This window comes from Gekko japonicus, unplaced genomic scaffold (assembly GCF_001447785.1).
Source record: "Gekko japonicus isolate JY-2015 unplaced genomic scaffold, Gekko_japonicus_V1.1 scaffold217, whole genome shotgun sequence".
Taxonomy (NCBI): domain Eukaryota; kingdom Metazoa; phylum Chordata; class Lepidosauria; order Squamata; family Gekkonidae; genus Gekko; species Gekko japonicus.
Genome location: NW_015164188.1, coordinates 1,328,461 through 1,355,637, shown reverse-complemented (window position 1 = coordinate 1,355,637; position 27,177 = coordinate 1,328,461). Strand labels below are relative to the sequence as shown.

Genomic DNA, 27,177 nt, shown 5'->3' with positions numbered 1-27,177 from the left:
CATCTACTCTCATAAAAGCGTATATCAAATCATCATTTATTTTCTCTACATCGCAAAGTTTGTTCCAAATGGTTTATTTATATTCTTCCAACCTAATCTGTAATTCACACAGATTCCTCATAATTCTGCCATATTTTCTTTTTTATAGCGCCAAACAATATTTCTACTTTATCATCTCATTTTCACTGTTATACCCATGCTTTGTATATTACTTCCAATTACCTGTACTGTTATGCAGTCTTAAAAGCAAATCTAGTATGTTTATGTTCTATACAGGTTAGAATGGTGTGCCTATTATTATATAAGTGTATCTCACTATGTGTATGAAGTGCCTGCTTTATTCTCCTTTGAAGTAAAAAAATTTCATCATGCCCATAAAAGTATGACTAGTATGATTTTTTTATCATGCCCATAAAAGTATGACTAGTATGATGGCCACCATAATTCAGTGGTAGAACATCTGCTATGCATGCAGAAGGCCCCAAATTAAGTCCCTGACACCTCCATTTACTGGATTAAGCAGCAGAAGACATAGTGCCTGAGACCTTGAGAGAGAGTTGCAGCCGGTCTGAGCAGACAACACTGTCACTAATAGACCAATGCTCTGACTCGGTATATAGGGATGCCAACCTCTGGGCAAGATTGGTGGGGGAGGAGGAGGAGGAGATTGGATTTATACCCCTTCCTCCACATGGAGTCTCAGAGTGGTTTACAATCTCCTTTCCTTCCTCTCCTCACAACAGACACCCTGTGGGGTAGGTAGGCCTGAGAGAACTCTGAGAGAACTGCTCTTCAGAGAACAGCTCTGAGAGAACAGTGACTGACCCAAGGTCACTCCAGCAGCTGCATGTGGAGGAGTGGGGAATCAAACCCGGTTCTCCAGATTAGAGTCCATGCTCTTAATCACTGCACCAAACTGGAGGGGCCCAGGCTCAGTGGTAGAGCATCTGCTTGGCATGCAGAAGGTCCTAGTCTCAATCCCCAGCAACTCCAATTAAAGGATCAGGCAATAGGCAATGTGAAAGACCTTTGCCTGAGACCCTGGGGAGCCTCTGCCAGTCTGAGTAGACAATACTGACTTTGATGGACTGAGGGTCTGATTCAGTATAAGGCAACTTCATGTGTCATGTGGTCTGGGGATCCCCCAGAAATACAGCTCATCTCCAGACTACAGAGATCAGTTCCACTGCTTTGGAAGGTGAACTCTATGGTATTGTTACCCCAGGCGCCATTCCCAAATCTCCAGGAGTTTCCCAGCCTGGATCTGGCAGCCCTATCCCCCCATCCCCCGGTGGTGGCCATGGGAGACCTGGCAACCCTAATAACGCAGCTTCATGTGTTCATGCTAGATGGATAGACAGAAGAATGCTACATTTATTATCATACAATCAGCTATCTTCAACAGCTGGCAGCTTTTCAAGTCTTAAGATATACACGGTATAAAGAAGAATACCCATTATATAAAATATAGCTTAGAGACCCCATTTAGTACGTGCAACCCATGTAGCTGTGTAGCACCAGTAGTCCTACGTATCCATGTTGCTGTTTGTCTCAGGAAACCTATTCAGAAGCTTCCCGATAAGAGAGGATTCAGTTTGCATTTAACCTCTTTGCATCCACATGTTCAACTACTTAACTAAGGTCCCTGCCACACGGGGGGGGGGGGAGGACGGGCAAAGTGTGAAAAGCCGCACAAAAATAGAGACACGCCGGCGGGATCATACAGATCCCGTGAGCCGCTGCACAATCGCTCCCCGGCACGATCAGATGCCGGTGAGACCGGGGAGAAAGCAATGGGAAGCTGCCGAACTGCGCATGTGTGAGCATGCGCAGTTCGGCCAGGAGCTGGGGATGCACCAACAGAAGGACGCATCGGCAATCCCACGGCCTCGGTTGTTCCGGTAAGACCTCCTCTGGAGGTGGTGTATTTTTGATGCGGGTTTTCAGCCGGAAGGGCCAGATCGGGGACGGGTGCACAACGTTTCCCAGATGTTGCGGTGGGATCGCGCCCGTTTGCTGTCCCTCTCCCGGCCCAAAACTGTCCCTCTCCCGGCCCAAAACCTTTTGTGTGACCGAGGCCTAAGCTAGGTTTCCATTCCTTATGAGCATGCCTATTTTTGGACAACTAATGAATGTAGAACAGCAGATCTCCTCAGGGGAGCTTATGTTTTCAGAAAAACCTAAAAATCTGATTCAGTATAAGCAACTGCATAAATGACCTGTTTTATATTGTGGGGCAAATAGTAGCTTGGGCAAAGGGCAATTTGCAACTGAGGCAGAGAAAGATTTACCTCTCCTCCACTGGTATCATGGCCTCAGTATGTGGCTCTTTCTATAAAAACCTGTAGATCCTAATCACAGACTTTGGATCAAGTTTAGCTTATGAAGGATGAATACAGATATTCTACGTAATTCAATTATCTTGTATATATTTGATGTTTTGATGGATTTTCTACCTGTTTCCTGAAGCTCACAAGCAACAGCAGCCTTTTCTAGGCATATGCACTTGGAAATCCCAAAATCAAACACCAACCCCACAAATGCCTTTCCAAGTTCTTTTTATCCCAGTGTTTCACAATTAATGACGTTCCAGAATTCATCAGGCTTACAAAAATCCATACTGTACTTTGCCTTGCCTGCTTCAGCAGTCTTGTTTGACCCTGAATGTACTGATTTCACAGGTAATGGAAGGAAGACAGCTTTTCCTCCCCTGCCACCAGTGCTGTCATCTGCTATTCTGCCATTTTTCTCATGCTAGTAAGTGGCAAGAGAAGAAGATGCACTACACAGAACTGGTGGTGTACTTGTCCTAATTGGCTAGTTAAGCAGTAGGCAGAAGTAGGGGGTTGATCGACAAGGCAGAATGAAGACACAACATACAGCAATTTGACCCAAACATGTTTCCCCCCCCTTCCAAACTTGATAATACAAGTGGAGGAATGAATTTGCACTTTGCTAAGGGCCAAGCCACACACTACAGTTTATGAGGGTTGCCCCAGATACATTGAAACAGGAGTAACCAACCTTTACATATAGCTAGCAGGTGAGGAGGATGTTGCCAAGAAGGGCCAATTATAGCCAAGATGCATAAGTAACTGAGCAGTAAATGTAGCTAAGACTGGATGAAGATGATTGGTAAGACCTGTGAATAGCAGCAAATCAGCAAAGAGCATAATAAAGGAGGTTCCAAACAGATGCAAGAATTGAATGAAGTTAGCATGTGTGGTGAGATAAGAAACCAATGTCTCTGTTAAGCCCTGGTGGTTCCATTGTCCTTAGTGCTGTAATAAAAAGTGAGATTTCTAAGGTTTGCTGATCCAATCATCATTTGAAGAAAAGTATCTTGTGAGACTGAGTCTTGTGGGACAAAATAAAATTCTGCCCCTTGGGGCAGTTAAAAAAAAAAGATCACGTCTAATCTGCACATGGCAGCAAGAAGTAAACCTAGATGCATTGAGAGAAGGTAGAATAAAGCTGGAGAGATGACTCCTCACTAAAGTTTAGCAGCTTGAGACCTGGGCCAGCTGAGTAAATTTCACCCTCGTTAGGGCAGAAAGAGATACCTCTGGAGTCTGTTTTACCCAGGGCTATTTTGGGGCAGGAAGCACAGGAACAGAGTTCCGGCTGGCTTCAGAGTTGGCCACGGCCACTACAGCCAAAACCCCTGTGTGCATGGCTACAGAGGGAAGGCCTGGAGAGCAAACCCCCGGAGACTCTGAGGTGGGCGGGCCAGGGGGGACCCTGGAAGGATAGGGGAGGCATTTAAATGCCTCCCCATGCCTTTCCGAGCTTGTCCAAGGGCCGGCTTGCCCGGGTGCCTCGCAACCACAGAGCGCCTGGGCAAGCCCCCCTTGAAGGGAAGGCAAGGGAAGGCATGGGGTGTGGCCTAATATGCCAATGAGTTTCTGCTGTTGGGTGTGGCCTATTATGCTAATGAGTTCCTGCTGGGTTGAGTGGTAGAAAAAACCACAGTCCAGTATTATCTATTATGACTAGCAAATGCTTCTCAAGCAGAGAGCGATTCATTGCTTTATACCTGAATTCCTTTGACTGTAGGTGCCATGGATTGAACCCGGGACCTTCTCTATCCTGTGCCACTATGTCACAGCCCCTATCATAATGGTTATGTATTAGTATTGCATCATCCCTGATTGAATCACCCCAGAGAGTGGCTGAGCTTGGAGCACAAGAACAATAGCCAACCAGGACTCTGGAATAAACCAGTCAAGTAGTAATGCTATGTAAATAGCCTATCACTGGGAGTGGGGTGTGTTTGGGTGTGGCAATTGCATGTTATTTAATAGTGCTGAGACTCTGGGGTCTTGTCTTGTAGTTTTGCTGAAATCACTGAATAAACCTGAGCTGACAACTGCCATGCGTCTAGAACCCAGTATTAAATAATAATGCTAGTAGACAACAGTAAAAAGGATGAGAGGGAGTGAAAGGCAAAGGCACTCACAAGTTAATGTCAATATAAGAGGATATGTACGTTCATGAATGTGTTTCACGAATGTTTTTCATCCCCCACAGACATTCATGGGAAGTGTCTTAGACTGTCAATATTCCCTTGTGGATGGCAACATTTATGTGAATCAACTGGTATAGCATGGTGCTTAGAGTGCTGGACTAAGACTAGAAAGATCTGGATTCAAATCCCCACTACATGACCTATGGCCAGTTATTGTCTCTCAACCTAACCTAGCTCACTGGTTTGTTGTGAGGATAAAAGAGAGTAAGGGAGAATTGTGTAGAGGATGGATGGGATAAAAGCGTGATAGAGAGAATTAAGGTGCGAATCACTTATTAGGTTCCTTTGTACTACCACCACAGTGCTTAAATGAAATTTAAAAATGGAAACTTTGCTGTAATTAATGTTCTAGTTTGATTTTTTTTTCTTAATCAGCTTGATAGCACGGATATTCTGGAAAACTCTTTATCAACAAAAGTTGAAGTTTACTCTTTCTTTCAGTTCTCCAGAGACCAGACTTTGAAGTACTTTTCACCCTCCTTTACAGCCTGCATTTTAAAATAAGACTGAAGACGTGCTTGGGGAAAAATGTTTAAAGGACACAAGTTTTTGAATCTGAAAAGTCTTTTTTTTTTTGCCTTTGAGCACAGAATAAAAATAACCTCATTGAAAGAGAAGCCCAGAGAAGCTTTAGAGACAAAGCAAATTTCTAAATTATATCTAGGAAAGTACAATGCTAATAACATTAAGGTCAGGAGCTAAATTTTCAGTCTTCAGTCTGCAATCTGTTTGGTCCATGAATTGGTTAAACATCTTCACTATGTTGTATGCTGATTTACTGCTCACCCTCTCTCTACCTATATGTATGGACTGGTAATTTCCATTTCATCGTATCTGAAGAAGTGTGCATGCCCACAAAAGCTTATACCTTGAATAAAACTTTCTTGGTCTTAAAGGTGCCTCTGGACTCAAACTTTGATCTTCAACCAAGTTAGCACTGAACTGGAATAATCAATATTGTCAACGTTTTCAACTATAGAACTATGGCTGTTAAGCAAGGTTCCTTCAGTGATGGTTTGTCAACTTTTGACAGTGACTTTTTAGGTTACAAAAGAGAGAGAGATGAAATGCTTGTCTTGGAGGGTCTTTGGATGCATTTTATATGTCTTTAGATCTTTTGCACTGATGTTTTCTGCTTTTAATGCTACAAACAGAGAGTATTTTTGTTATTGCATTTTTATTGTGCTGTTGAATTATTTATTTTTGTTTATTTTTTTTACATCAAGTTGCAGTTAACATAGGGCAACTCTGTACAACATGTTCACAACTTGTATAATAAATATTTCTAGTGAAACTCCTTGTGGCAGTTATTTGGAATTCATATTTGGAGATCATAGAAATGAGCATATATATTTTTTGTACCAGATCCAGGTCTCAAAGTCAGACTTAACATTAATTACTGTTTTGTTTGCTATACATTTCTAGGGCTTGAACCTGGTAAATTAAATAGCTAAACCTACAGCTGAATAATTGGCACCAGAAGGGTAATACTATTCAGGCTGTGAGGTAAGTGTAGACTTGTTTATTTGAGGTTATCTTTGTGTTGTTGGCTTGTTACTGCAATAGGGAATGAATAAAAATACCTGAAAGTGGCTTTTTCTTCTAATAGCAAGTGGCACATTATTTGATTTTAAATGATCTTCCATACAAAAATGGGCAATAGTTTTGCTAATATGCTAAAGCTTAAAAAACCCTTTTAATTCAGATGTAAATAATCTTCCTTTTGAATGGGATGGAAGTGAATGGGCTACATTTAGGGTTGCCAGGAGCTTACCATTTGCCAGTGGGGGGCTCCAGGCTGCTCCCTAGGATTTTCTGGCACATGCACAAAGCACAGTCACCACAACGACATTACCTGGAAGTGACATAATTGCACTAGGCATGTCTATCATTTGGCCAAAAACTCTATGGTCAACGTAGAGTTTTTAGCCAAATACTAGAGCATCCCCCACTTGACGTGCCTGGTGTGATGATGTCATCTCTGGGTGATGTCACCATGCTGGGCACAGCAGGGCTCTTCAGGGTGGAGCTCTCCCCATTGGGCAGCTGGGTGGCAGCTAATTGGGGCCCCTGTAATTGGGGGAAACCCCACCCCCATTGGAGGGAGGACAACCCTAGCTATGTTGGCTGCCTGATACAGCCTGGTCAAATTACAGGGCAAAACAAAGACGTTGTCCTGCTCATCCCTCACTTCGAGCCCAAGGGTGAGCCTTTCTTCACCTAGGGCATACTGTGTGTGTTGGGTAATTTGGAAAACATGTCTAGACTCAGTGAGATTGGCTAGGCTCTAACTAAGGCAGGGCAGCTGGGGATTATCCAACACTTTTTTTTCCTTCTCTTGTATACTATATGCAGAATTGAAAGCATCTTTGCTGAGACCCCTTTTAGTGTCCTTCTCCCAGCTGTTTCAGAAACTACCATCTACTTAATCTTCTGTCAGGTCGTGACCCAGGTGTCTACCTGACAGTCATCAAATACATATCTGTGACCCTAATACTTTATGATAGTTATCTAAATCCAGGCTGCTCTTACTCTGGAACCTTAGAGGTCTATTTCACTTAAGGATGTTTCACAAACTTAGCTTTGGAATTAATACACTAGTGTGATTTCAAAGCCTATAGGGTTGTTTATCTTGAGAGCTTGTTTTGGTATTTTATCTTAAACCCTGTATTTTATGTTAAGTTTGCATTCTATATAATATCCTATACTCTAAAAGCCTGTGATGTGTTAATAAAAGAGAATGGAAGGTTTGGTGGCATTAGTGCTGTGCTACGACTCAATTAAGGTTGAGAAAGAGGCTTAGCTGCCTAATTGCTCAGAGCTTCGAGCCAGCATGGACTGGCCCACACTGGCAGGCCATTGGGTAATCTCTTCAGAAGCCTACATTAAAGGGAGGGAGTGGATAGATAAGTTGCTGTTAAGCTATGTTAAAATTGTTAAAGCCAGACTTGGTTTCTGAGTCTTTTTTGGTGTCTGTGAGCAAATATATAGTCTACTCCAGTCTGGTTTGAACAGGAGATATAGGGGTGGAGCACGGGGAGAGAGGGGTTTGGGGAAGTGACATCATCGTGTCGGGGATGTCGGGGGGGGTGATGCTCTAATTTTCGGGCAAAACCCTATGGCTTTTTGCCTTCAATAGGGGGGTGACGTCATTATTACTGGGACGTCACCTGGTGATGTTTCTGTTTGGGAGTGGGGCTTCCCCTACCGGCCAGCTGGCTGGTGGCGGATCAGAGCCCCCCAAAGTGGGGAACCCCCAATGGGAACTGGGGGCTGGCAACCCTAACATAGACTCCACCATCCACAGCAACCATTTTCTCCAGGGGAAGTTTGTCATCTGGAGATCAATTGTAATCCCAGATCTCCAGCCCCCGCCTGCAGGTTGGCAACCCTACATTGCCCACACCCAAGCAAAGTTCTTCTTCCGTTTTCTAATTAGCATAAACCGTGGTTCAGAGGCATGCTTGAGTACCCATAGCTTCTAAACAAAAAGCTGATACCATAAAAGCTGACATACAACTAGAGTTGCCAAGTCGCGGCGGGGGATCGTAGCTCTTCACAGAATCCTTGCCGCAGGGACAGCGAGACGCGTTGCACCCACCGTCACCAGGATCTGAAGCTACGCGTCGCTCTGCCAACGGGCTCCAAACAGCCCCGTTGCCAGAGTGACACATAGCGTCATGTCCTGGCGACAGCAGTGCAACGCGTCTCACCGTCCCCGCGGCAAGGATTCTGTGAAAATATACAGATCCCCCGCCGCAATTTGGCGAGATTTGGCAGGCCTACATACAATAGTGATACGTAATTAATGCTAGCCAACTAATGGAGGGGCAAAGCACATGTTAACCCATTCCTGATCAGCAAACTGTGGTGTGATGGCAGTTTACTGTCTGAATGTCCACAGACTGCTCTTTATTTAGCAGTCAAGAGCAGGTCTTCTAAGAAACTCTCCCCTCCATAAAGTCACAAAGAGGAAAACCTGGTGTGCCTGCCAATCAGCCATCTGCAAATCAAGCAGCTTTCAGCTGCAGAGTCCAATCTTCTTCTTCTGTTAGCCACCTTAAGTTTGCGGTGATAAGGTGGGGTGTATATATTTTACATAAATAAACAGATTGCCCACCATTCCTTCTGGCCCTTCTAGAGATGCTGCAGATCTCCATCTTAGGTCCTTACCGCACTTGGATCTCATCCCTGGTTTTATCAGAGTTCAACTTGTGACACAATACCTTGCATTTATCCCTGGTTATAACAGCATCCATTTATTCTGAAACAAATGTGGGGTGAGACCGGAGTGACCTCAATGTAATGTGGAAACAAAAAATACCCCAAGGGGGTAAACTCGAGTGTAATGTAGAATGTAAGTTCAGGGACAGGGTTGAACCAGGATTTAAGGTCTAGTGCGGAATCACTCTTGGTCTCCTTTCGGTTCAAAGCAAATACAAGATCCTTGCAAATATTCTGTGGAATTCTGTACCAAGAGGCTGAAGGGCGATTGCTTGACTCAACTTCCTTCTAGTAAGGCTGCCACAACTTTTGATTTAAAAAAAAATCAATTATTGTGTAGATACAAGGGCAGAGTTTTTAATAAGGCAGAGGCAGAGGCTGTTGGGCTTCTCCAGGACCATCTGTGTTGCTATACTGTTGATGGCAGTGTTAGCAGGAGGCTCAGATGTTGTTCTTGTGGAGGAAGAAGGAGCTGCACAGGGAATGGTTCTAAGAGGAAACAAGCTGCCATGACAGATTGGGTCATTAAAGTGGACAAATGACAAGCCAAGTTGAGTGGCTCCTGATGAGCCACTAATCTCAGAGTTGACCAGCAGTGATCTGTCATGACAGATTGGGCCATTAAAGTGGACAAATGATGAGCCGAGTTGAGTGGCTCCTGCTGGGTCACTCTGCACAGAGCTGACCAGTGGCAATGTCGGCTCCTTCCTTTTCCCATACCTGCTCAGGGCTACTTGGCTCAGACCAGATGGCACTGTTGCCAAAGGTACTCCCATAGCCTTCTTCTGGGACACCACTGACTGGCAGCTGCACAGGAGAAGGTGATGAATGGGCCTCTCCCACAGGAATGGAGTTCCGGCTGGCTCCCAAGTTGGCCACGCCCAGCAGGAACTCATTAGCATAATAGGCCACACCCAACAGCAGAAACTCATTCGGATTAGCTAAAATTAGGGGTGTGTGGCCTAACATGCAAAAAGCCCTGGGTTTTGACAACAAACAAGGTAAAGAGAATAAGAAGCAAAAGGTGGGTGTGGCTGGATGACCACACTTCTGGTAACATGGGGGTGTGGCCTAATAGGTAAATGAGCTGTGTTGTCAGGGGAGTGGCCTAATATGCTAATGAGTTCCTGCTGTTGGGTATGGCCTATTATGCTAATGAGTTCCTGCCGGGCTTTTTCTACAAAAAAAGCCCTGGTAAGGGGCATAACTCTGGCTCATCTTCAGTGACTGTAACAGGGCAAAGGGCAGAAAGTGGCTTTGTTCTTTCTTGACACACAGAGCCCAAGTTACTGAAGGACTGATAGGTAACAAAAGCAATCAGAATGCTCCCAAGGACCCAAGACAGAACTGGAGGATGGTGTGATCTCCCCCATGTTCGGTAGTGCACTGCTCTACCCTGGACTGTCTGCAGCTTTCTAGTAGTTGTGAAGGGCAGCCTCATGTCATCTAGCCTCGAGGTTACGAAGGAATGAATGATGGCTGTAAGGTACAACTAGAACACTGCCACGAGGCATTTCTATTCCCCGGGCTAGAAATATAGAGATAACTTTCACCTTGTAGTCTGCCTTTGAGTTCTGACCCCCAGATAGTGTTGCTTTTAAATTTTTCAGCAAACACATGCAAGTCCCTGTGGCTTGCGCCAGTCAGTTTCCATTAAGTCCAATGACATGAGAGAACTGATAAAACCTGACATGGCATTGGAGTGCCAAATGTCAAAGAGGGGGAGTGGAGGTGGATTTTTGTGTTCGGTATAAAGGCTTCCCCCCAACATACCTTCACTAAGTACTTTATCTCGAAGTCAGGGAGGGAGAGAGAAGAGCTTACTTTGGATCCAGGGTGGCTAACTGATGAATCATATGGCAGGATCTGGCACCTGATGACCCTGAGATATTTTAATCAAGGGGAGTTAAAAACACTACCCTCAATTTCACTTGTAAGAGGAAGAAAAACTGTCAGTTTTCTCTTTCGGATTTTATAAGGAATGTAAATGTGCATAATTATATTTTGCATATCAATCCATCAACACAAGTGTTCTGGAATTGTGAGCCATTTACTGCTTGATGGAACCATTTCTACTTGGTAACAAACATATTGTTTGGTTTACTTAAGAATAAAAAAAACACCCATTATTTGTTTCTTTGAAGAAGAAAAAGGATACAGAATGGTCCTGAGAACTTCATGGGGCAGATTTGTGTGCAAGGCAAAATTCTCTTGCCCATCTTTTTCCAAACAGCAACAGGGACTGGCATGGAGAGTTTCAAAATCTGTCCCCGCCATGTGAATGGAATTGCTGTGCACCCTGCAGATCAGTTCCACTGAAAGTGGCTGTTTCCTCTAGTGCAAGGAAAAGCACCACTATCAGTTGAATGGATCTATGGGAGCCAACCCAATGGATATAAAAACAATCACCTTATCTATTCATATTCTGCCAAGCTGTAATTAAAGCAGAACAATCTAATGCTTCATGTCCAGGTGTTTAAAAAATCTAGCTGCATTTCTTTTGACTAAATTTAGGGCAGAATGAAATAGTATGCAGTTCTCTAAAAAAAAATTCTTTTTAGGATTAATTTTAGGGTTTTTTTTTTTTTTATAAGACATATGCTCCGGAGTTGCAATTCGAAGGGGAGACCGATGTAAGGCAGAAGTGCTTTAAAGCTCTTTTTTGCCCCTGGACCATCATAGTTGAACATCCCCTGCTGTGAAAAAGTATGGATCCCACATGCAGCCTAGGGCTGTGGTAAGATGACAGGCTTGGCACGGTCCGGCTGCGCCTCTATTTTATCTGGTGTTACTTGTTCTGGAGAGGTTTGTCCAAACATGCCACCCTTAACCTGCCTCACCATACTCTCACTCCATGATTGACCGTTCAGATTATTGCTACACAGTAACCATGGAGTCGGCAGTCGGGCAGCATCCTTTTTAGAAATTGTCTTTCACACATGCGCAGAAGCATTCATTTAAAGCACCACCCCATTTTGACAGCTTGCCCCTCTCAGCCTCCTCCGCTTTGCCTCTCTTCCTTGGAATACATGGGGGGAAAGTGTAAGCATCATGCAGATTTACATGAGAGTAGCCCCATTGACTTCAGTACATTTACTCTTGTTTCCAACATGGGAGCTCTCAAACAGCAACTCTGAAGCAGAAACAATTTCAATTTTTCCAGCTTTACTCAAGTCTCCCTGAATTAGGGGTGCCAGCCTCCCCCAGGCTCCCTGCCGATATGGGAGCCTAACTAGGGATAATTTCCACAGTTTTCCAAGCCCAAGAAACAGGAGGAGAGAGGGTTTTTTCAGAAGGGGGATTTGTCACTCAAAAACAACTCCCACAGGGGTTCCCGATCCTGACAGAATGTTTGGGTGCAGAAACGCACAAGTGGTGAATCAAAACCCTTGCGGCAAAGATCCGCTTATACGCCCATCACTAACCAAATTTTAAAAATGGGGCACAGATGGAAGTGTGCAATATGACTTCCCAAACAGCTTAATTTTGCAAAAGTGAGTTCAGGCATCAGGAAATGCATGGCAAGACCAGTTCAATCCGTAAAGATCAGACTCGGGAAGTCGGGGATGAGAATGGGGCACTGACGACGGGATACAGATGTCACTGGCCCATTCTGCATCTAGCATTCGCTCCGCTGTTATACCAAACCCACGTTGAAGCAGAAATTCCCCTCTACATTGCATGCCACTTTCACTTTCTTTGATTGTCGGAATTAATGGTAGCCTCCACAATGCATGCTGGTTTTACTTCCTTTTATCCCTCAGTTTTATGGTACCGCCTGCATGGATTAATGGCTGTTTTATGGCCATTCAGGGGTAACTCTGCAGTCCATACGGCATTGGCCTGGGGTATTTGAATGTGGTTTTGAGCCACATCTTTTTTCCTGTTCCAGTGAGGGTTTGGTAAAACAACAGAGCGAATGCTAGATGCAGAATGGGCCTCTGTTTGCATGAGCATTTTTAATCTGGAGGGGAGAAGCAATGACACCAGATCAAACAGTTCATCTGATCACCAGAGTGGCAATTTTCAGAAAGAAAATGGCTCAAGGGAAAAGGGTTAACTCTTCAAAAGTTTTCCAAGGCCCCTGCCACACGGCAGAAAAAAACACGGCCAAAGTGCGGCTTTTTAGAGCCGCACCAAAAGAGACACGCGGCGGCGGGATCACACAGATCCCCTGAGCCACCGCGCAGTTGCTCCCTGGCAAGATCAGATGCTGGGAAGGAAGCCACCGATGGGAGACTGAGGCAGCCAGCTGCGCATGCGTGCACTTGCACAGTTCGGCCAGGAGCCTCGGATGCTCCTGACGAAGGACGCGCCAGCGATCCCACGGCCACGTTTGCTGCGGTGTTTCAGGTAAGTCCTTCTCTTTACTTGGTTTTTTTTTGCTCTGCAGCACTGGGCTGTAGGGACGGATCGGGGACGGGTGCACGCCAATTCCCAAATGTTGCGGTGAGATCGCGCCCATTTGCTGCACCCCCGATCCGTCCCTCTTCCGGCCCAAAAACTCCCATGTTACTGGGGCCCAAGTAGGAATAAAAGCACTGGAAGTTGGGGGAAATGGAAGGAGGGGGATGGGATTAACAGCCCCACCCTTCTGCTTTTACCCCTCTCAGATTGCAGCTCCAGTAACAGCATTTTGCAAAGCAGAAAAGAAAATCACCCTAAAAAAAGAAAATCACAAGCTACACATAACCAGCGCACCTGCCCTGAGTTTTTCCTTTTCAAAAACATCTCAGAAAGAAAAGCATTACCAGGCTCCTGCAGGCGGCTGGCTTTTCTAACGGTGACATCTCTCATTATTTTGAGTGGTTTATTTGATGGAACTTCTAATAACTGCTTTGAAAGCTAATGTCAATTGTTTGCTTAAGACTAAACCTCTGAATATTTAGCAGTCTAACCGGGAGTTTGTCTGCTAGCAGGATACCGATTTGATTGTTTAAGTTTTTGTTTTGACTTTATTCTTGTATTTTTCAAGCTCTTTTCCTTCCTCCCCCCCCCCATGCAAGTATCCTAAAAATGTCTGTGCCAGAAATTTCCTGTAAATAAAAGGACCAGATACTTTGACTTTTGGATTCTGGCAGGCAGAATTAACACTAGTTCATTGGTCACACAATGACTGCTAATTTGTCTGCTAAGAAAGAAGTTGGATTGTAAAGGCTAAGCCTTTAGAAATCTAAAGGTTCTAATAGCCACAGGATTAAAAATAGGAGTACTTATCAATTGTAACTGGAGAAAATGTAGTCTGCATTTAGGAAACAAGAAATAATTACTGATCCCTTAAAACAACTGAGGTAGGGAAACTAAAATGCAAGGAAAGATAAGACTGTCTTAGACAGATCAGACATAGCAAATACTAAGGGTGCTGCAGTAATTTGACAGGTTTGATTTCTGATGTGGATACTGTTGTTACACTGCTGCAGACAAATGTCCTAGATGTTACCAATGACTCCATAACTATCTCTAACTGCTGGATATGCAGACTTTTGCACATGCCACTCACAAATACAAACCAGGAGGAACTGGATGCATATAATCTTTTACAACCTCAAAAAAACCTGGCAGCCTTTCCTTCTGCAGCCAGTTCCCACAAGGCCTTTCACACTAGATGTAAACTGACAAGGAGGTTAAAATCCCCGATTGTCTTCACTTGTATGATGAAGGGACTTTTTCCAAACCCACCACTGTTCTCCTGTTTTCATTCCTCCTCTACACCAAACCATTTCAGAAGTATTCAGGAATGCACAGGAACAGAGTTCCGGCTGGCTTCAGAGCTGGCCACGCTCAGTACAGCCAAAACCTCTGTGTGTGGCTACAGAGGGAAGGCCTGGATAGCGACCTCCCCCACCAGCAACTCTGAGGCGGGGGGCCTGGAAGGATCGGGGAGGCATTTAAATGCCTCCCCGTGACTTCCCTGGCCTGTCCAAGGGCTGGCTAGCCCGGGCTCCCCGCAGCCGCAGGGTGCCCGGACAAGTCAAGGGAAGGCATGTGGTGTGGCCTAATATGCTAATGAGTATCTGCTGTTGGGTGTGGCCTATTACACTAATGAGTTCCTGCTGGGCTTTTTCTACAAAAAAAGCCCTGATTATCATCATGCTGAAATCGACAAGGAGCCATGGTTTTCATCTTCTCCACACTGAATGGCTTTCTGTGGACAAGGTTTCAGAATCCTGTCAGTTTCACCACAAGCCTGCATGGCTTGCACTGGAGATTCAGGCCTGTATGCTACATTTCAGCTTGTGGTGGAGGGAAGGGCAATTTCCCCTCCTCATGGCCAACCACTCCTCCATGTTGCTCCTCATGCTGTTTCTGGGGATCCACCATCTCAAAGGAGCACAACATCAGGGGGCACATTGGGGGGGGGGCAAGTGGGGAAGGAGACCAAGATATTCAACTGGAACTGTACATTCCAAGACCAATGACTGGCTGCAGAAACCATTGCATGAGCAATAGGAGAAGAAGCCGCACATGAGCAAAAGTTGCTCAAGAACTCTATGGATGTTCCAGACCCCCTGACTTTTTAAAGATATCTGATAGCATGGAGGGGTGTGTGGAATGGCAGGAAACACCACTGAAATAAAGAGCAAGTCCACATATGGGGCAGCCAGTGGTTTTGAAATCTGGCCATGTGGAGGCACCAACAGTAGGGGTGTGCAAAATTTTTTTTGGTAGTTTTCAGGTTTGGGAATACTGAACCTGAAAAAAATCTGTATTTCCCCATATTCCAGACTCCAAATATCAGTATGATATTGGGGTTCAGGAAATAATTCGGAAACCCAAATTTATTCAGCTCCATTATAGCCTATGGGGACCATAAACCCAAGATTATATTTTATTCAGGCTCAGCTAAATCGGTAGCTGAATCAGATTTTCTAATCTAAGTCAGCTGAATAAATACCCATATTTTTGAGGTATTTATTTGGTTCCGTATATACCAAATGCACACCCCTAACCAACAGTATGAAGAACTGCCTCCATACACAGTTGCCACAATTTGTACAGTTGTGGCAATTTGGAAAGAAAAAGGCATGCATGATCATACCGACAGCACAGGTGCACGTTCAACTCTCATATGGTGGTGGCTAGTTACAACTGGGAGGAGGCTGGTTACAAGAAAGTTGTGAACCCTCTGCTGGCCCTACGTCATCCCAGATGCCACTGCATGGGTCGCCAGACCCTCTCTGCAGATTTTACAGTTTGCTACCTGACAATGCTTACTTAATGAGCATGCATGGACATCTGATATTGCAGGCATGCACGGCAGGAGCTCAGACCAGAGTGAGTTGTCTTGCAACCGGGGGAGGGCAGGAGCTCAGACCAGTGGGTTGGATCTGACAACCCATCAGTTCTGCTAGCAGTGGAGGCCTCCTCTGGCATAAGGTACTTTCTCTTGATGCAAGAGGAACCTCTTACACCAGAGTGAGTTGTCTTGCAACCGGGGGGGGGAAGGTGCCCCATTGTCAGAGCAGAGCTGTGAGATCCAACCCAGTGCCTGCCTGTGGTTGTCTATGAGGTAGGCGATGGGAAAAGGTAGCCTGCGTGAAAGGTGTTTCTTGCAAGCTGGCTGGCAAGATTATTCTTATCATTTATTAATTTCATTAGATTTGTATCCCGCCCTTCCCGCAGGCAGCCTCAATTTACAATAACAGTGATAACCATTTTAAAACAACAAAATTAAAACCGTACAATAGTCATAAAACACCATGCAAGATCTGATCCAATTTCTCAGCAACTAAGATGGAACAGTAGTGCGGGTTCCCAGGTGGTTGTTTGAATCTAGGACACTGATGGGAAGCCAAGCAGAGGGAGGGGGGGGGAGTCCACTGCCTCAGCTAAAATCCCCGCGGAAGAACAGAAGATGAAGTGTAGGCTACTTTAAAAAAACAAATGTTTTATTTTTGCCTGCCCAGCTGAAATTGCACACTAGCAGAAGCTAATCCAAGAAGGGCTAGAATAGAGAATTTTACATTTTGGGAGAGAAGAGAAGGGACCAACAAAAGGTGGGGTCCTCCATTGGAGCCTTCAGCTAACATTGTTCTCCTAGGTTAGGCTGAGAGTGTGTGACTGGCCCAATGTCCACCCAACAACTTGCCATCACTGAATGGGGATTCGAACCTGAGTCTCCCACATCTTAGTCTGACACTCTAACCCCAACACCAGGAATACTTTTGGGCAGGAACGCACAGGAACGGAGGTCCAGCTGGCTCCCAAGTTGGCCACACCCAGCAGGAACCCATTAGCATAATAGGCCACACCCAACAGCAGAAACTCATTAGGATTGGCTACATTAGGGGTGTGTGGCCTAACATGCAAAGGAGTTCCTGCTACAAAAAAAGGCCCTGGGTTTTGACAACAAACAAGGTAAACAGAATAAGAAGAAAAAGGTGGGTGTGGCTAGATGACCACACTTCTAATAACATGGGAATGCGGCCTAATATGCTAATGAGTGGTGCAGTCAGGGGGTGTGGCCTAATATGCTAATGAGTTTCTGCTGCTGGGTGTGGCCTATTATGCTAATGAGTTCCTGCTGGACTTTTTCTACAAAAAAAAGCCCTGCCCAACACCATGCTGACTACCAAGTTTCTTGTCAAGTGCCTCTCTGCTCTGCTCTTTATTTATTAATCCAAGTTATACCCCACTCCCACTCCCCCTAACGGGACTTGGGGGCAGCTAACAGCATATAAAATAACCTGATAAAAACAATGCAAAAGATACAATAAATAAACTTTAAAAAACATAAAACGATTAAAAATCTATCCCCATTAAAAGCTATCCACTATCAGGAAGAGTAGGATACATCGATGGTGAAGACACAGCTGACTGGTCGATCACAATCACCCAAAGGCCACCTGAAAAAGAGTGGCCTTGCGTGCTCTGTGGAACCTTGGGAGGTCCCACAAGGCACTCGCCTCTTCAGGCAGCTGGTTCCACAGGATGGAGGCCATGACTGAGAAGGCCCTCACCCTTGTTGACACAAGGCAAGCAGTTTGTGAGCCAGGAACCTTCAATAAATTTCAAGATAAAGATCGGAGAAGATGGGGAGGATCGTGCTGGGACAGGTGGTCCTGAAGGTATGAGGGTCCCAGGCCATTTAGGGCTTTAAAGGTAAGTACCAACACTTTGAATTGGCACCAGAAACTAATTGGGAACCAGTGCAGCTGACACAGGATAGGTGTGATATGCTCTGACCAGGATGCTCCTATCAGCAATCTGGCAGCTGTGTTCCGGACCACTTGCTGATTCCAAAGCATCTTCAAAGGTAGCCCTGCATAGAGCTCATTACAGTAGTCCAGTCTCGAGGTGACCACTGCCTGAATTACTGTGGCAAGGTCCTCCCAAGGCAGATAGGGAGCCAGTTGGCAGGCCCGGTGTAGATGAGAAAGAGCCGTCTTTACCGAGGACACATGTTTGTCCATGGAGAGAAAAGAATCAAGCCATACCCCCAAACTCCTGACAGAGCCCTTGCCTAACTTGCATTTTTAAAATAAAAACCCAAATACTACAAAATGTTTGAAACCTTTGGTACTCTCACCCCGTAAGGAAACTATTCTTGCAACAGCTGCTCCAGAAGAGTATTGCCATTTTGAAAACTGGAGAGCAGGAAAACGATTCTCAACAATCCCCACCAGTTCATAACAACTAATATTTGGAGCTGTTCTAGTCATTATCCTGAATAAGGTGGTAGGATCGCAGCTGGGATATCAGAATCTTGATTGTCCCTCATGACATACAGTCCCCTGCATGTAGAAAGCTAGCACATCAGGAAATACTTATGTCACAGTGCTTGTTTACTGGTGGAGCAATCCTAAGCAGAATTATACCCTTCTGAATCTATTGTAAACAATTCAATTATGTTTAGGATTGCACTGTTGGGGATTTCTTTTTAATCCTAGAGAGTACCCAACACAGCCTTTCATTGGAGAATATATACATAAACCCAGACAGAGCCATTTCTCACTAGTCCAATCCAGGGAGCAGGCATTTATCAAGAAATAGATTTTGACTTCACCTGCTCAAGGTGAACCTTATTTAAGCTCTCTTGATAGAGTATTTTAAGTACTTCCCCTTAAGTCACGGCAAAATTAGATGTGACATTTTGAGCACAGGGAAGTGTCGGGCATGCTACATAACGGCAGCTTTTATGATTATGAGGGGGCACTGCCTAAGTAAACCTTTCAAAATGGCAAAAGAACAATAAATCAGTGCTGGATTGGAGATGACATATGAAAAGGGAGTTGCTCTTGAAAGGCTGAATTCTGCAGCAGAGGGCACTACAAGTTTTACTCTGTAACAAGCTTGGGCCACAGGTTCTTTCTTTTTTTAAAATCGCTTCTCAGCCTATGAAAATGCCCTTCCTTCACATAGCATCAAACCTCTATTTGTGGGCTTTCGCAAACACATCGGAGAATAACCTTTACAATCCTAAGAGTTACAGCATTCTGTAGTCAATGGGCTTCGAAAGGATGAACTCTGCTTAGCGCTGTACTGTTGGTGATGGCGAATCCAAGGCTTCTGCTCATTAAAGGACAGTGTGGTGGAATCGTATAAACCTTAGACATGTCGTCACTGGTACAGCGGCAGTTAATTTTTTAAAAGGTCATCGTCAGGGATCCCATTGTTATCACCTACCTGTTACTTTCAGTCTGTCGGCTCCAATGACGATCTCTTCCTCATCTGCAGAGAACAGCACCCTCCCGTCTTCACTGGAGCTCACTTCGAACCTTTTACATTGGGCTTCCACAGCATCGGCTCCTACAAGAGAGCAACCAGAATCTGAGGCTAGGACTCCAAGCGCTCTGAGCACTTCCATACCTTCGGGGGTCCATTTCCAGTTTTCATCGTAGATCCTAACTGCACTGAAAGGCAGCTGTCGACTGTCCTTCCAGCAGGGCTTTGGGGGGAGCAAGAAGGAGCTGTGGTATTCTATTTAGTTATTTCAAAATTTCAGAGGCCGTGCCACCTCTCTGCAGACCTGCGCAAGGTGGCTCACACACTAAAATAACACAGCAAAAACCAGCAGAAGAAAAATGAGCCATTAGAAACAAGCCAGGGGCATTAACTCTCTATGTGGTGTAGTGGTTAGAGTGTGCGGTTAGGATCTGGAGGACCTGAGTTCGAATCCCCATTCTTCTATGAAAGCTTGCTGCATGATTTTGGGCCAGTCAGCCTAACATACCTCACAGGGTGGTTGTTGTGACAATAAAATAAATGGAGAATGATGTAAGCCTCCTGTGGTCTCCACTGGGGAGAAAAGTGGGTTAAAAGTAAATATTTAAATCAATAAAACAGCATAAAACAAACACTAAAATGATATTTATAAAAGAGTCCTTAAGTGGATTGTAAAAACAACTAAAAAAAGATGAAACCACTAAATTAAGAACCTATACAAAAAAAGAACTATTTTGGCCTGCCCCCTAAAGGAAGGTTAGGTAGGTGCCAGGCAGTCCTCAAGAAGAAGGGCATTTCCAAGGGATTAACTCGGACCTGGATAGCCCAGGCTGGCCCGATCCCATCAGATCTCAGAAGCTAAGTAGGGTTAGTCCTGGCTAGTATTTGGATGGGTGACCTCCAAGGAATACCAGGGGCATGATGCAGAGGCAGGCAATGGCAAACCACCTCTGAAACATCTCTTGCCTTAAAAACAAGTTTAGCTCACCACCTAGTGGTGCATAACACTAAAAGAGCTAGAACGTCTGGCTGCCAAACAATCTTAGGATCTCCTGGCTATACTACACAATCTGCCATATGATAATTATTAATTATTATATTCCAAGGGATTGGGAAGTCAGGCACAGCGATGAATGGGTTTGATTGCACGAATCTGCTTTCATAATGGTGGTCTTTTTGTGTAGCACAAAAAGTCTTCTGTAGCCCTGACCTGGATAGCCCAGGATAGCCTGATCTGGTCAGATCTCAGAAACTAAGCAGGGCCAACCCTGGCAAGTACTTGGATGGGAGACCTCCAAAGAATACCAGGGCTGGGAGGCAGAGGCAGGTTATCAAGCCACTTCTCTGAACATCCTCCGTGCCACAGTAGGAATCACCAGAGGTCGCCATGACCTCCAGGCACAGGCACACATACATGCACATGTGCGCGCGCACACACACACACAAATGCAAACAAAAAACCCCACCTTCTGCAGAGGTTCTTTTGCTGGAGGGAGGCCCTTCCACAAGGGGAAGACTCCTTGCAAAAGTGGAAAGCACCCTCTTGGCAGAGAGTTACATGGGGTCCAGCTAAATGAGCTGAAGCCCTGTGTATTTGAATCTCATTCTTAGCAGAGGATTTTAGAAGCATATGTGCAAATTAAATAATTGACACTTCTATTCTTGAAGGCCATCAGAGACGAATTCTTCAGGTAATTAATCCCCCACCCCCGCAAGAGAGACCTATTGACATGGCTGGAGCTGTACAAAACGAAGTGGTTCATGATTGCCATTTAACTGCCTTCAGCACTTGTTGACTTGTACACAGTGACTCTCATCAAGAGCTGTTTGTGTCAGATCAATATCAAAGTCGCATTTGGGGGGTCTACTTTCCCTTAAAAAAAACAGAAGCAACTATTTCATGACAGGGAAATCTCAAAAGCCATTTGCAATGTGAAACGTGTATGTGAGAAATAACTGTGTGGTACAGCAGTTAGGGCACACTGGACTAGGACTGAGGAAACCAAAGTTCAGGTTTTTTTTTCTCGGCCATAAAGCTGTATTTGCACCACTTTTCATACAGTTAAACCTGATTTGCAGATATGAATCTTCTTCAGAAACGCAGGCACTGAGAATGAATGAGCCGTAACTATTTCATCCTTGGTCATCCAGAAACTCCTTGTTATCCAAATTCACTGTTTGTATCCTCATGTAGTAATATGTCAGTGTCCTAAGCAAATATCAGACCCATTTATCTAACTGAACATTCTGGATATATCCCAGCTCTTCTTCCGTTGTTTAATAGTTTAGTATAAATCACAAAAGCACAATAAGAAAACCATACGTTTTTTACAACAGAAATGTTTATATGAATTTTGTAAAATATTCGCTGCATAATACAGATAGATTGTTATATGTAGTTCAAGACTGAACAAGAATTGTACTGTTTAAAAATACTATAACTTAGAGATCATTTTGCTATAAAGTATAGCAATATCATAGTAGAAGTGCACAATTTTTTCCCCTCTGTATTTTTCAGTTCGGGTCTATTGGACATGGGGGGAGGGGAATCAGGATTCGGGGGGGGGATGGATCCCGATATTGGTAAATTATTTGGATCCAGGATTTCGTGGACATCCTGAATTTTTTCAGGTCCAACAGACCTGAACCGAAAAACACCAAGGGGGGAAAAACAGCTAAGAGGTGGCTCAACTGGGGCTCTTTTGAACATTTCCTTTAACCTGGATTGCCCGAAAGAGCTCACCAAGAAGCTGACCCTACTTCTGTTTAGACTGGACTGCCCAACAGAGCTCACCCAGGAGCCAATCTTGTGGGGACAACTCTCCCTGCAGGCTCTGCTGGGCAGCCTGGTTTAGACTGGGCTGCCCAACAGAACCCACCCAGGAGCTGATCCTGTGGGAAGAGTTTTCCCCGCAGGCTTAGCTGGGGCTCTGCTGGGCAGCCCAGTTTATGATACTTTTGTACACCTCTTACAGTTCCGCAGGGCCTGCAAGACGGAGCTCTTCTGCCAGGCTTTTGAGTAGGAGCCGCCGCCACCACCACCACCGAGTAACTGCAGAGCAGGACCGCCGGGTTGGGCCGACTGGCCATCTGGAACATCTTGGCCCATGGCATCCCTCCTCATGATCCCACCGCGATATACAATAGGGAGTGAGTATTTTAGTTCCTAATGTATCCTGCAAGATGTGAGTTTTGTTTTAATAGTTTTAATTGTTTTAACTTGTCCTATTTTTATTGCGCTTGGTGCCTTAACTGTTTTAATCCTGTTGTATTTTATTGCACAGTTGTGCCTATGTAAGCCGCCCTGAGCCCGCTTGCGGGGTATAAGTGAAATAAAATAAATAAATAAATAAATTTTTGTGTATGTGCACCTGGTGACTGACCCCTACTGGGGGCCTGAAGGATATTCAGAGAGGTGGCTGAATAAAGCCTGTGCTCACCTCTGGTATTTCAAGGAGGTCTCCCATCCAAATACTTGCCAGAGTCAACCCTGCCTAGCTTCCAAGATCTAAAGAGATCAGGTTTGCCTGGGCTATCCAGGTCAGTGCTGGGCTGCTCAGTTTAGACCGGACTGCCCAACAAAGCCTGCCCAGGAGCCAATCCCCACAGGATTGGCTAAAGCTCTGCTGGGCAGCCTGGTTTAGATTGAGGTTTAGATTTGTGGGGTGTTCTGCTAAACAGGGAAATCGCCGTGCAATGTCCACGATGCGATGATGTCACCCAGAAGTGATGTCATCATGTTGAGGTCATTGTGCAGGGGATGCTCTGGCTTTTGGGCAAGCTCTATAGTAAAAATGGGCTTAAACCATAGAGTTTGCCCCAAAATTGGAGCATCCCCTCGCATGATGTCCCTGATGTGATGATCTCACTTCCAGGTGACATCATCACATCAGGGATGTTGCAAAGTGTTGTGCCTGTTTAGCAGCGGGGTTTCCCCTGCCGGCCAGCTGGTTCGCAGCAGGGAGAAGCCCCTGAAACCGGGGGATCTCCTGCTGGGACCTGGGGGCTCATAACCCTAAGTAACCATTATTGAGACCCAGTAGTTATTGTCCATGCAACTTATGCTTATTGCTGAATACTATGTTCTGAGCTTTTATTTCCATTCTATGTACATTGTGTTTAATCTTAAGTTCTTGTGTACTGTATAATAAATAGTTGTATTTTATTTCAAGTTTCAGCTGAAAAGGCAGAGAGTGCTCAGTTTTTAGAAACTTTTCTTTAAAATTAAATGTCTCTTGACTCTCCTAGCCTCGGAGTTAGGAAGACCATGCCTTTCAGTAATGTAGTTTACAGTCATTCCTGTTTCTGTACATATTGTATTATTAAAACACTAAAATGGGAGAAATAGAAATAACGTGAAATAAATAACACAGTTTGGCAGCAAGCTTTGAGACAGGTTTAGCCCATTTAGAAAATCTGTAAGCTGAAACAGAAGCAAAAAGAGGAGCTACTTGAGCTGAACAATGAAATAAAAGCCGAACAATGGGTGGGGGGGAGCGAAACAATGAAAATAGACTTATGAAAACTGAGGCAAGATGGCAACAAGCTAGAGAAATGAAAGCGGAAGCACAGCATGCACAGACAAGGATAAGGAAAAGAAAAGTAAGCATATAGAATTTGCAAATCTAGATACATTAGATTTGTTGGCATGTATCCATCTGTATAATTCTTCCCATGCAACATCTATATATTAATAGCGAAGTGGCCCCCGTGCATGTGGATACCTAAATCCGCGCATCGGGGGCACCTGGGGGGAGGGAGACTTTTGTGCACACTTGGGGTAGTCCCCAGGTGTGCACAAAAATCTAAAAACCCGGAAAAAATACCGGGGGGATACTTAAATCCCCCCCAAAGTGACAGAGCGTCCCCTGCACATGCGTCCCCTGCACATTTACCTGAAGATCAACTGAACCCTGTCAAGTCACAGCCGATTTATGGTGACCCTATAGGGTTTTCAAGGCAAGAGATGATCAGAGGCAGTGTACTGTTGCCTTCCTCTGCATAGTGACCCTGGAACTCCTTGGTAGTTGCCCATTCAAATCCAAACCAGAGCCGACCCTGATTAGCTTCCAAGACCTGATGAGACTGGCCTAGCCTAGCCCATCTGGGTCTCAGGGCCTCCAAAGGACTGTGTCCTCCTATATGTCCCCATTTGCTCTCTATGGTCTTCAGGCTGCCACCTGCTGGTGGTTCTCCCACTTGAAGCCTGCCATCAACCAGACCTGCTCCTATACAATTGTAGCTCACACTTTGTGGGAATAAACTCCCGGAGGAGATGAGGAGAGCGCTGTTATTAGAATCTCCAGGAGGAGCTGCAAGACCACGTTATATGCCCAGGCTTATAATGGTGTACAGATGGCAGGCCTCTTGGGAAAGGGTATCTGGGGGTTTACTCCCTTCTGATTTTCAATTGGAAAGCTTTAACTGTGATACATAAGCCACCTTGTAACAAGGAAAAGAGGGACAGAAATATTTTAGTAAGTAATGAATTAAATGAACAATTTAAAAAAATGTCTTGGCTATGGATGTGTCATTTTAGCAGCCGAAGGAAAACATGCGCCCACAGAAACCCCCTTTTAGTAAGAGTAGTAAGAGTAACAGAAAAAAACCAGAGACCTGCAGACAGCACTGTTTTCAATAAACAAGCAAAACAGATGGAATGAGAAATTCTAGTTTGGAGGGAGAAGGGAAGGTGAAAAATCATTTGTAGACATAATAGAGGAGGGAAATAAAGTTGAGGATGCTTGCAGCCCATCACAAGTGATAGTTAATATTCCATTTTGATCTGCATTCCTTCAGATACTTTTAAAAGTGGCAGAAGCAACAGAATGAAGGAAAAGTAATATGGAGATGCCTACTGTAAAATGATGATATGTGAATGGCTATTTCCCAGGCATGCAATCATTACAATTTCCAAAGTTTTTAATCTGAAATTAGTCTGACGATAACACGTTTGAAAAAAGCTTTACTAGAAATTTTTTTACCTGTGAACAATAAAAGGCAAAGAGAAATGGGGGTAGAAGACAGAAGGAGGTCCAACCTTAGAGCCTAATTGTGCACTGCGGGCAATGAGTAAATTTTATTGGGGTCTGAGAGGGGGGACCAGTCCAAGGTGCAAGCCCATTACCTTGAACTGATCATCTTCTGTCTTTTCAAAACTGAAATCAACATATTTCTTACAGGTAAAGGTTTCCCTTGCTCGAAAGAACTGATGAACTTCTGTCTTTTCAAAACTAAAATCAACATATTTCTTACAGGTAAAGATTTCCCTTGCTCGAAAGCCAGTCGGTGCTTATCTCCGTTTTCAAGCCGAAGAGCCAGCACTGTCTGAAGGCTGCTCTGTGGTCATGTGGCCGGCATGACTAAATGCCGAGGTGCAACGAATGCTATTACCTTCCCACTGAAGCGGTACCTATTTATCGACTTGCAGTTTCTTATACCTGTTCCCTAAACATTATACACTAACTGCATCTTCCCCAACCTCACTCTTGTTCATATACTGATACTGAAAGAGGGATGGGTGTAGTGACAAGCCTAGGCTTGCTGGCATGGTGAAGAGGCTAGAGTTTGAATTCTCACTGTGCCATAGAAACGTGCAGGTGACCTAGGGCCCATCACGTGCTCTCAGCCTAACTTACCTCACATCATTGTTGTGAGGATAAAATGGAGGACAGAAGATATAAGCTGCTTTGGCTTCCCATTCAGTAAACAGGGGGGGTATAAATGAAGTTATTAAATAAATTAAAAAGCTGAGAGTGCCACTGAAAGCATTCTGGACGTTTTGGTCAAAATATTAATTTGGGGGGGAGGGGAACGATAATACATAAATTCAAGGGTAAACTCAAGCCACATGTGACTTGTAATCAGGAGAATCTCCACCTTTCTCTGTTTGAGCTAGAGCAGTGATTCTTAACTGTGGTCATGTGGCCCTCCAGGGGGCAATCTACATTTTGTGGTGGCATTCAGGAACTTTTTTGGGGAAAAGAGTGGCATTTAGAATTTGAGGTGGCTCCTTTACCCACTCATGCATTGGTTTCTAGCAGTCCACAGAGGGGAGTTGTTTTATACTGTTCACCCCATCCTGAGGATAACACCCCCAAATACTAGATTTCTCTCAGAGGCTCTTAAAAAAGTGGTGTTGATAAACATAACTTGGGGGTGGGGACACGGCGGCGCTAGGGATCATTATGGAGAAGTTTAATTCCCTGTGAACCTATTTTAAACAAAGCTCACAACACTGCCTGGCTTGTCAAGGCTTCCTTCCACTGCGATCCAACCCCCTTCCCCCCATTTCAAACCTTGCCAAGAAGAAGGCCAGGTGGCAAAGGTGGTGGCACAGATCTCATCTTTCAGGTCTGGACACAGGCAGCATTGTTGTACCTAGGGCTGCCGACTTTCAGGTGGTGGCTGGAGTTCGCTTGGAGAAAATGGCCCCTTTGGAGGGTGGGCTCTATGGCATCATACCCCATTGAAGTCCCTTCCCTCCCCGAACCCTGTTGTCCTCTGGCTCCACCCCCCAAAGTCTCCAGGTATTTCCCAACCCAGAGCTGGCAACCCTAGTTGTAGCCAGGAAGCCTGGGAAATTGAGTTCTCCATGTCTCTTGGCTCATTTCCAGGAAGCAGCAGATTCTACTGACTGCGCAAGCATTCAGGCTGGCCTATCCAGACTTTAACAATAATGCCTCCATCACCACCATAACCCTTTGCCATAGTCAGGGCTATTTTTGGGCAGGAACGCACAGGAACGGAGTTCCGGCTGG

The 27,177-nt window shown here is 44.9% G+C and overlaps 1 protein-coding gene across 1 annotated transcript in view; it reads right to left on the bottom strand.

Annotated features, from left to right (window-relative positions):
- SGCZ (sarcoglycan zeta) overlaps positions 1-27,177 on the bottom strand; it is a 331,877-nt gene that overhangs the window by 48,067 nt on the left and 256,633 nt on the right. The window contains exon 4 of the mRNA XM_015408245.1: positions 19,379-19,501. Within this exon, the coding sequence (XP_015263731.1) occupies positions 19,379-19,501 (123 nt within the window). The remainder of the gene's footprint in view (positions 1-19,378; positions 19,502-27,177) is intronic.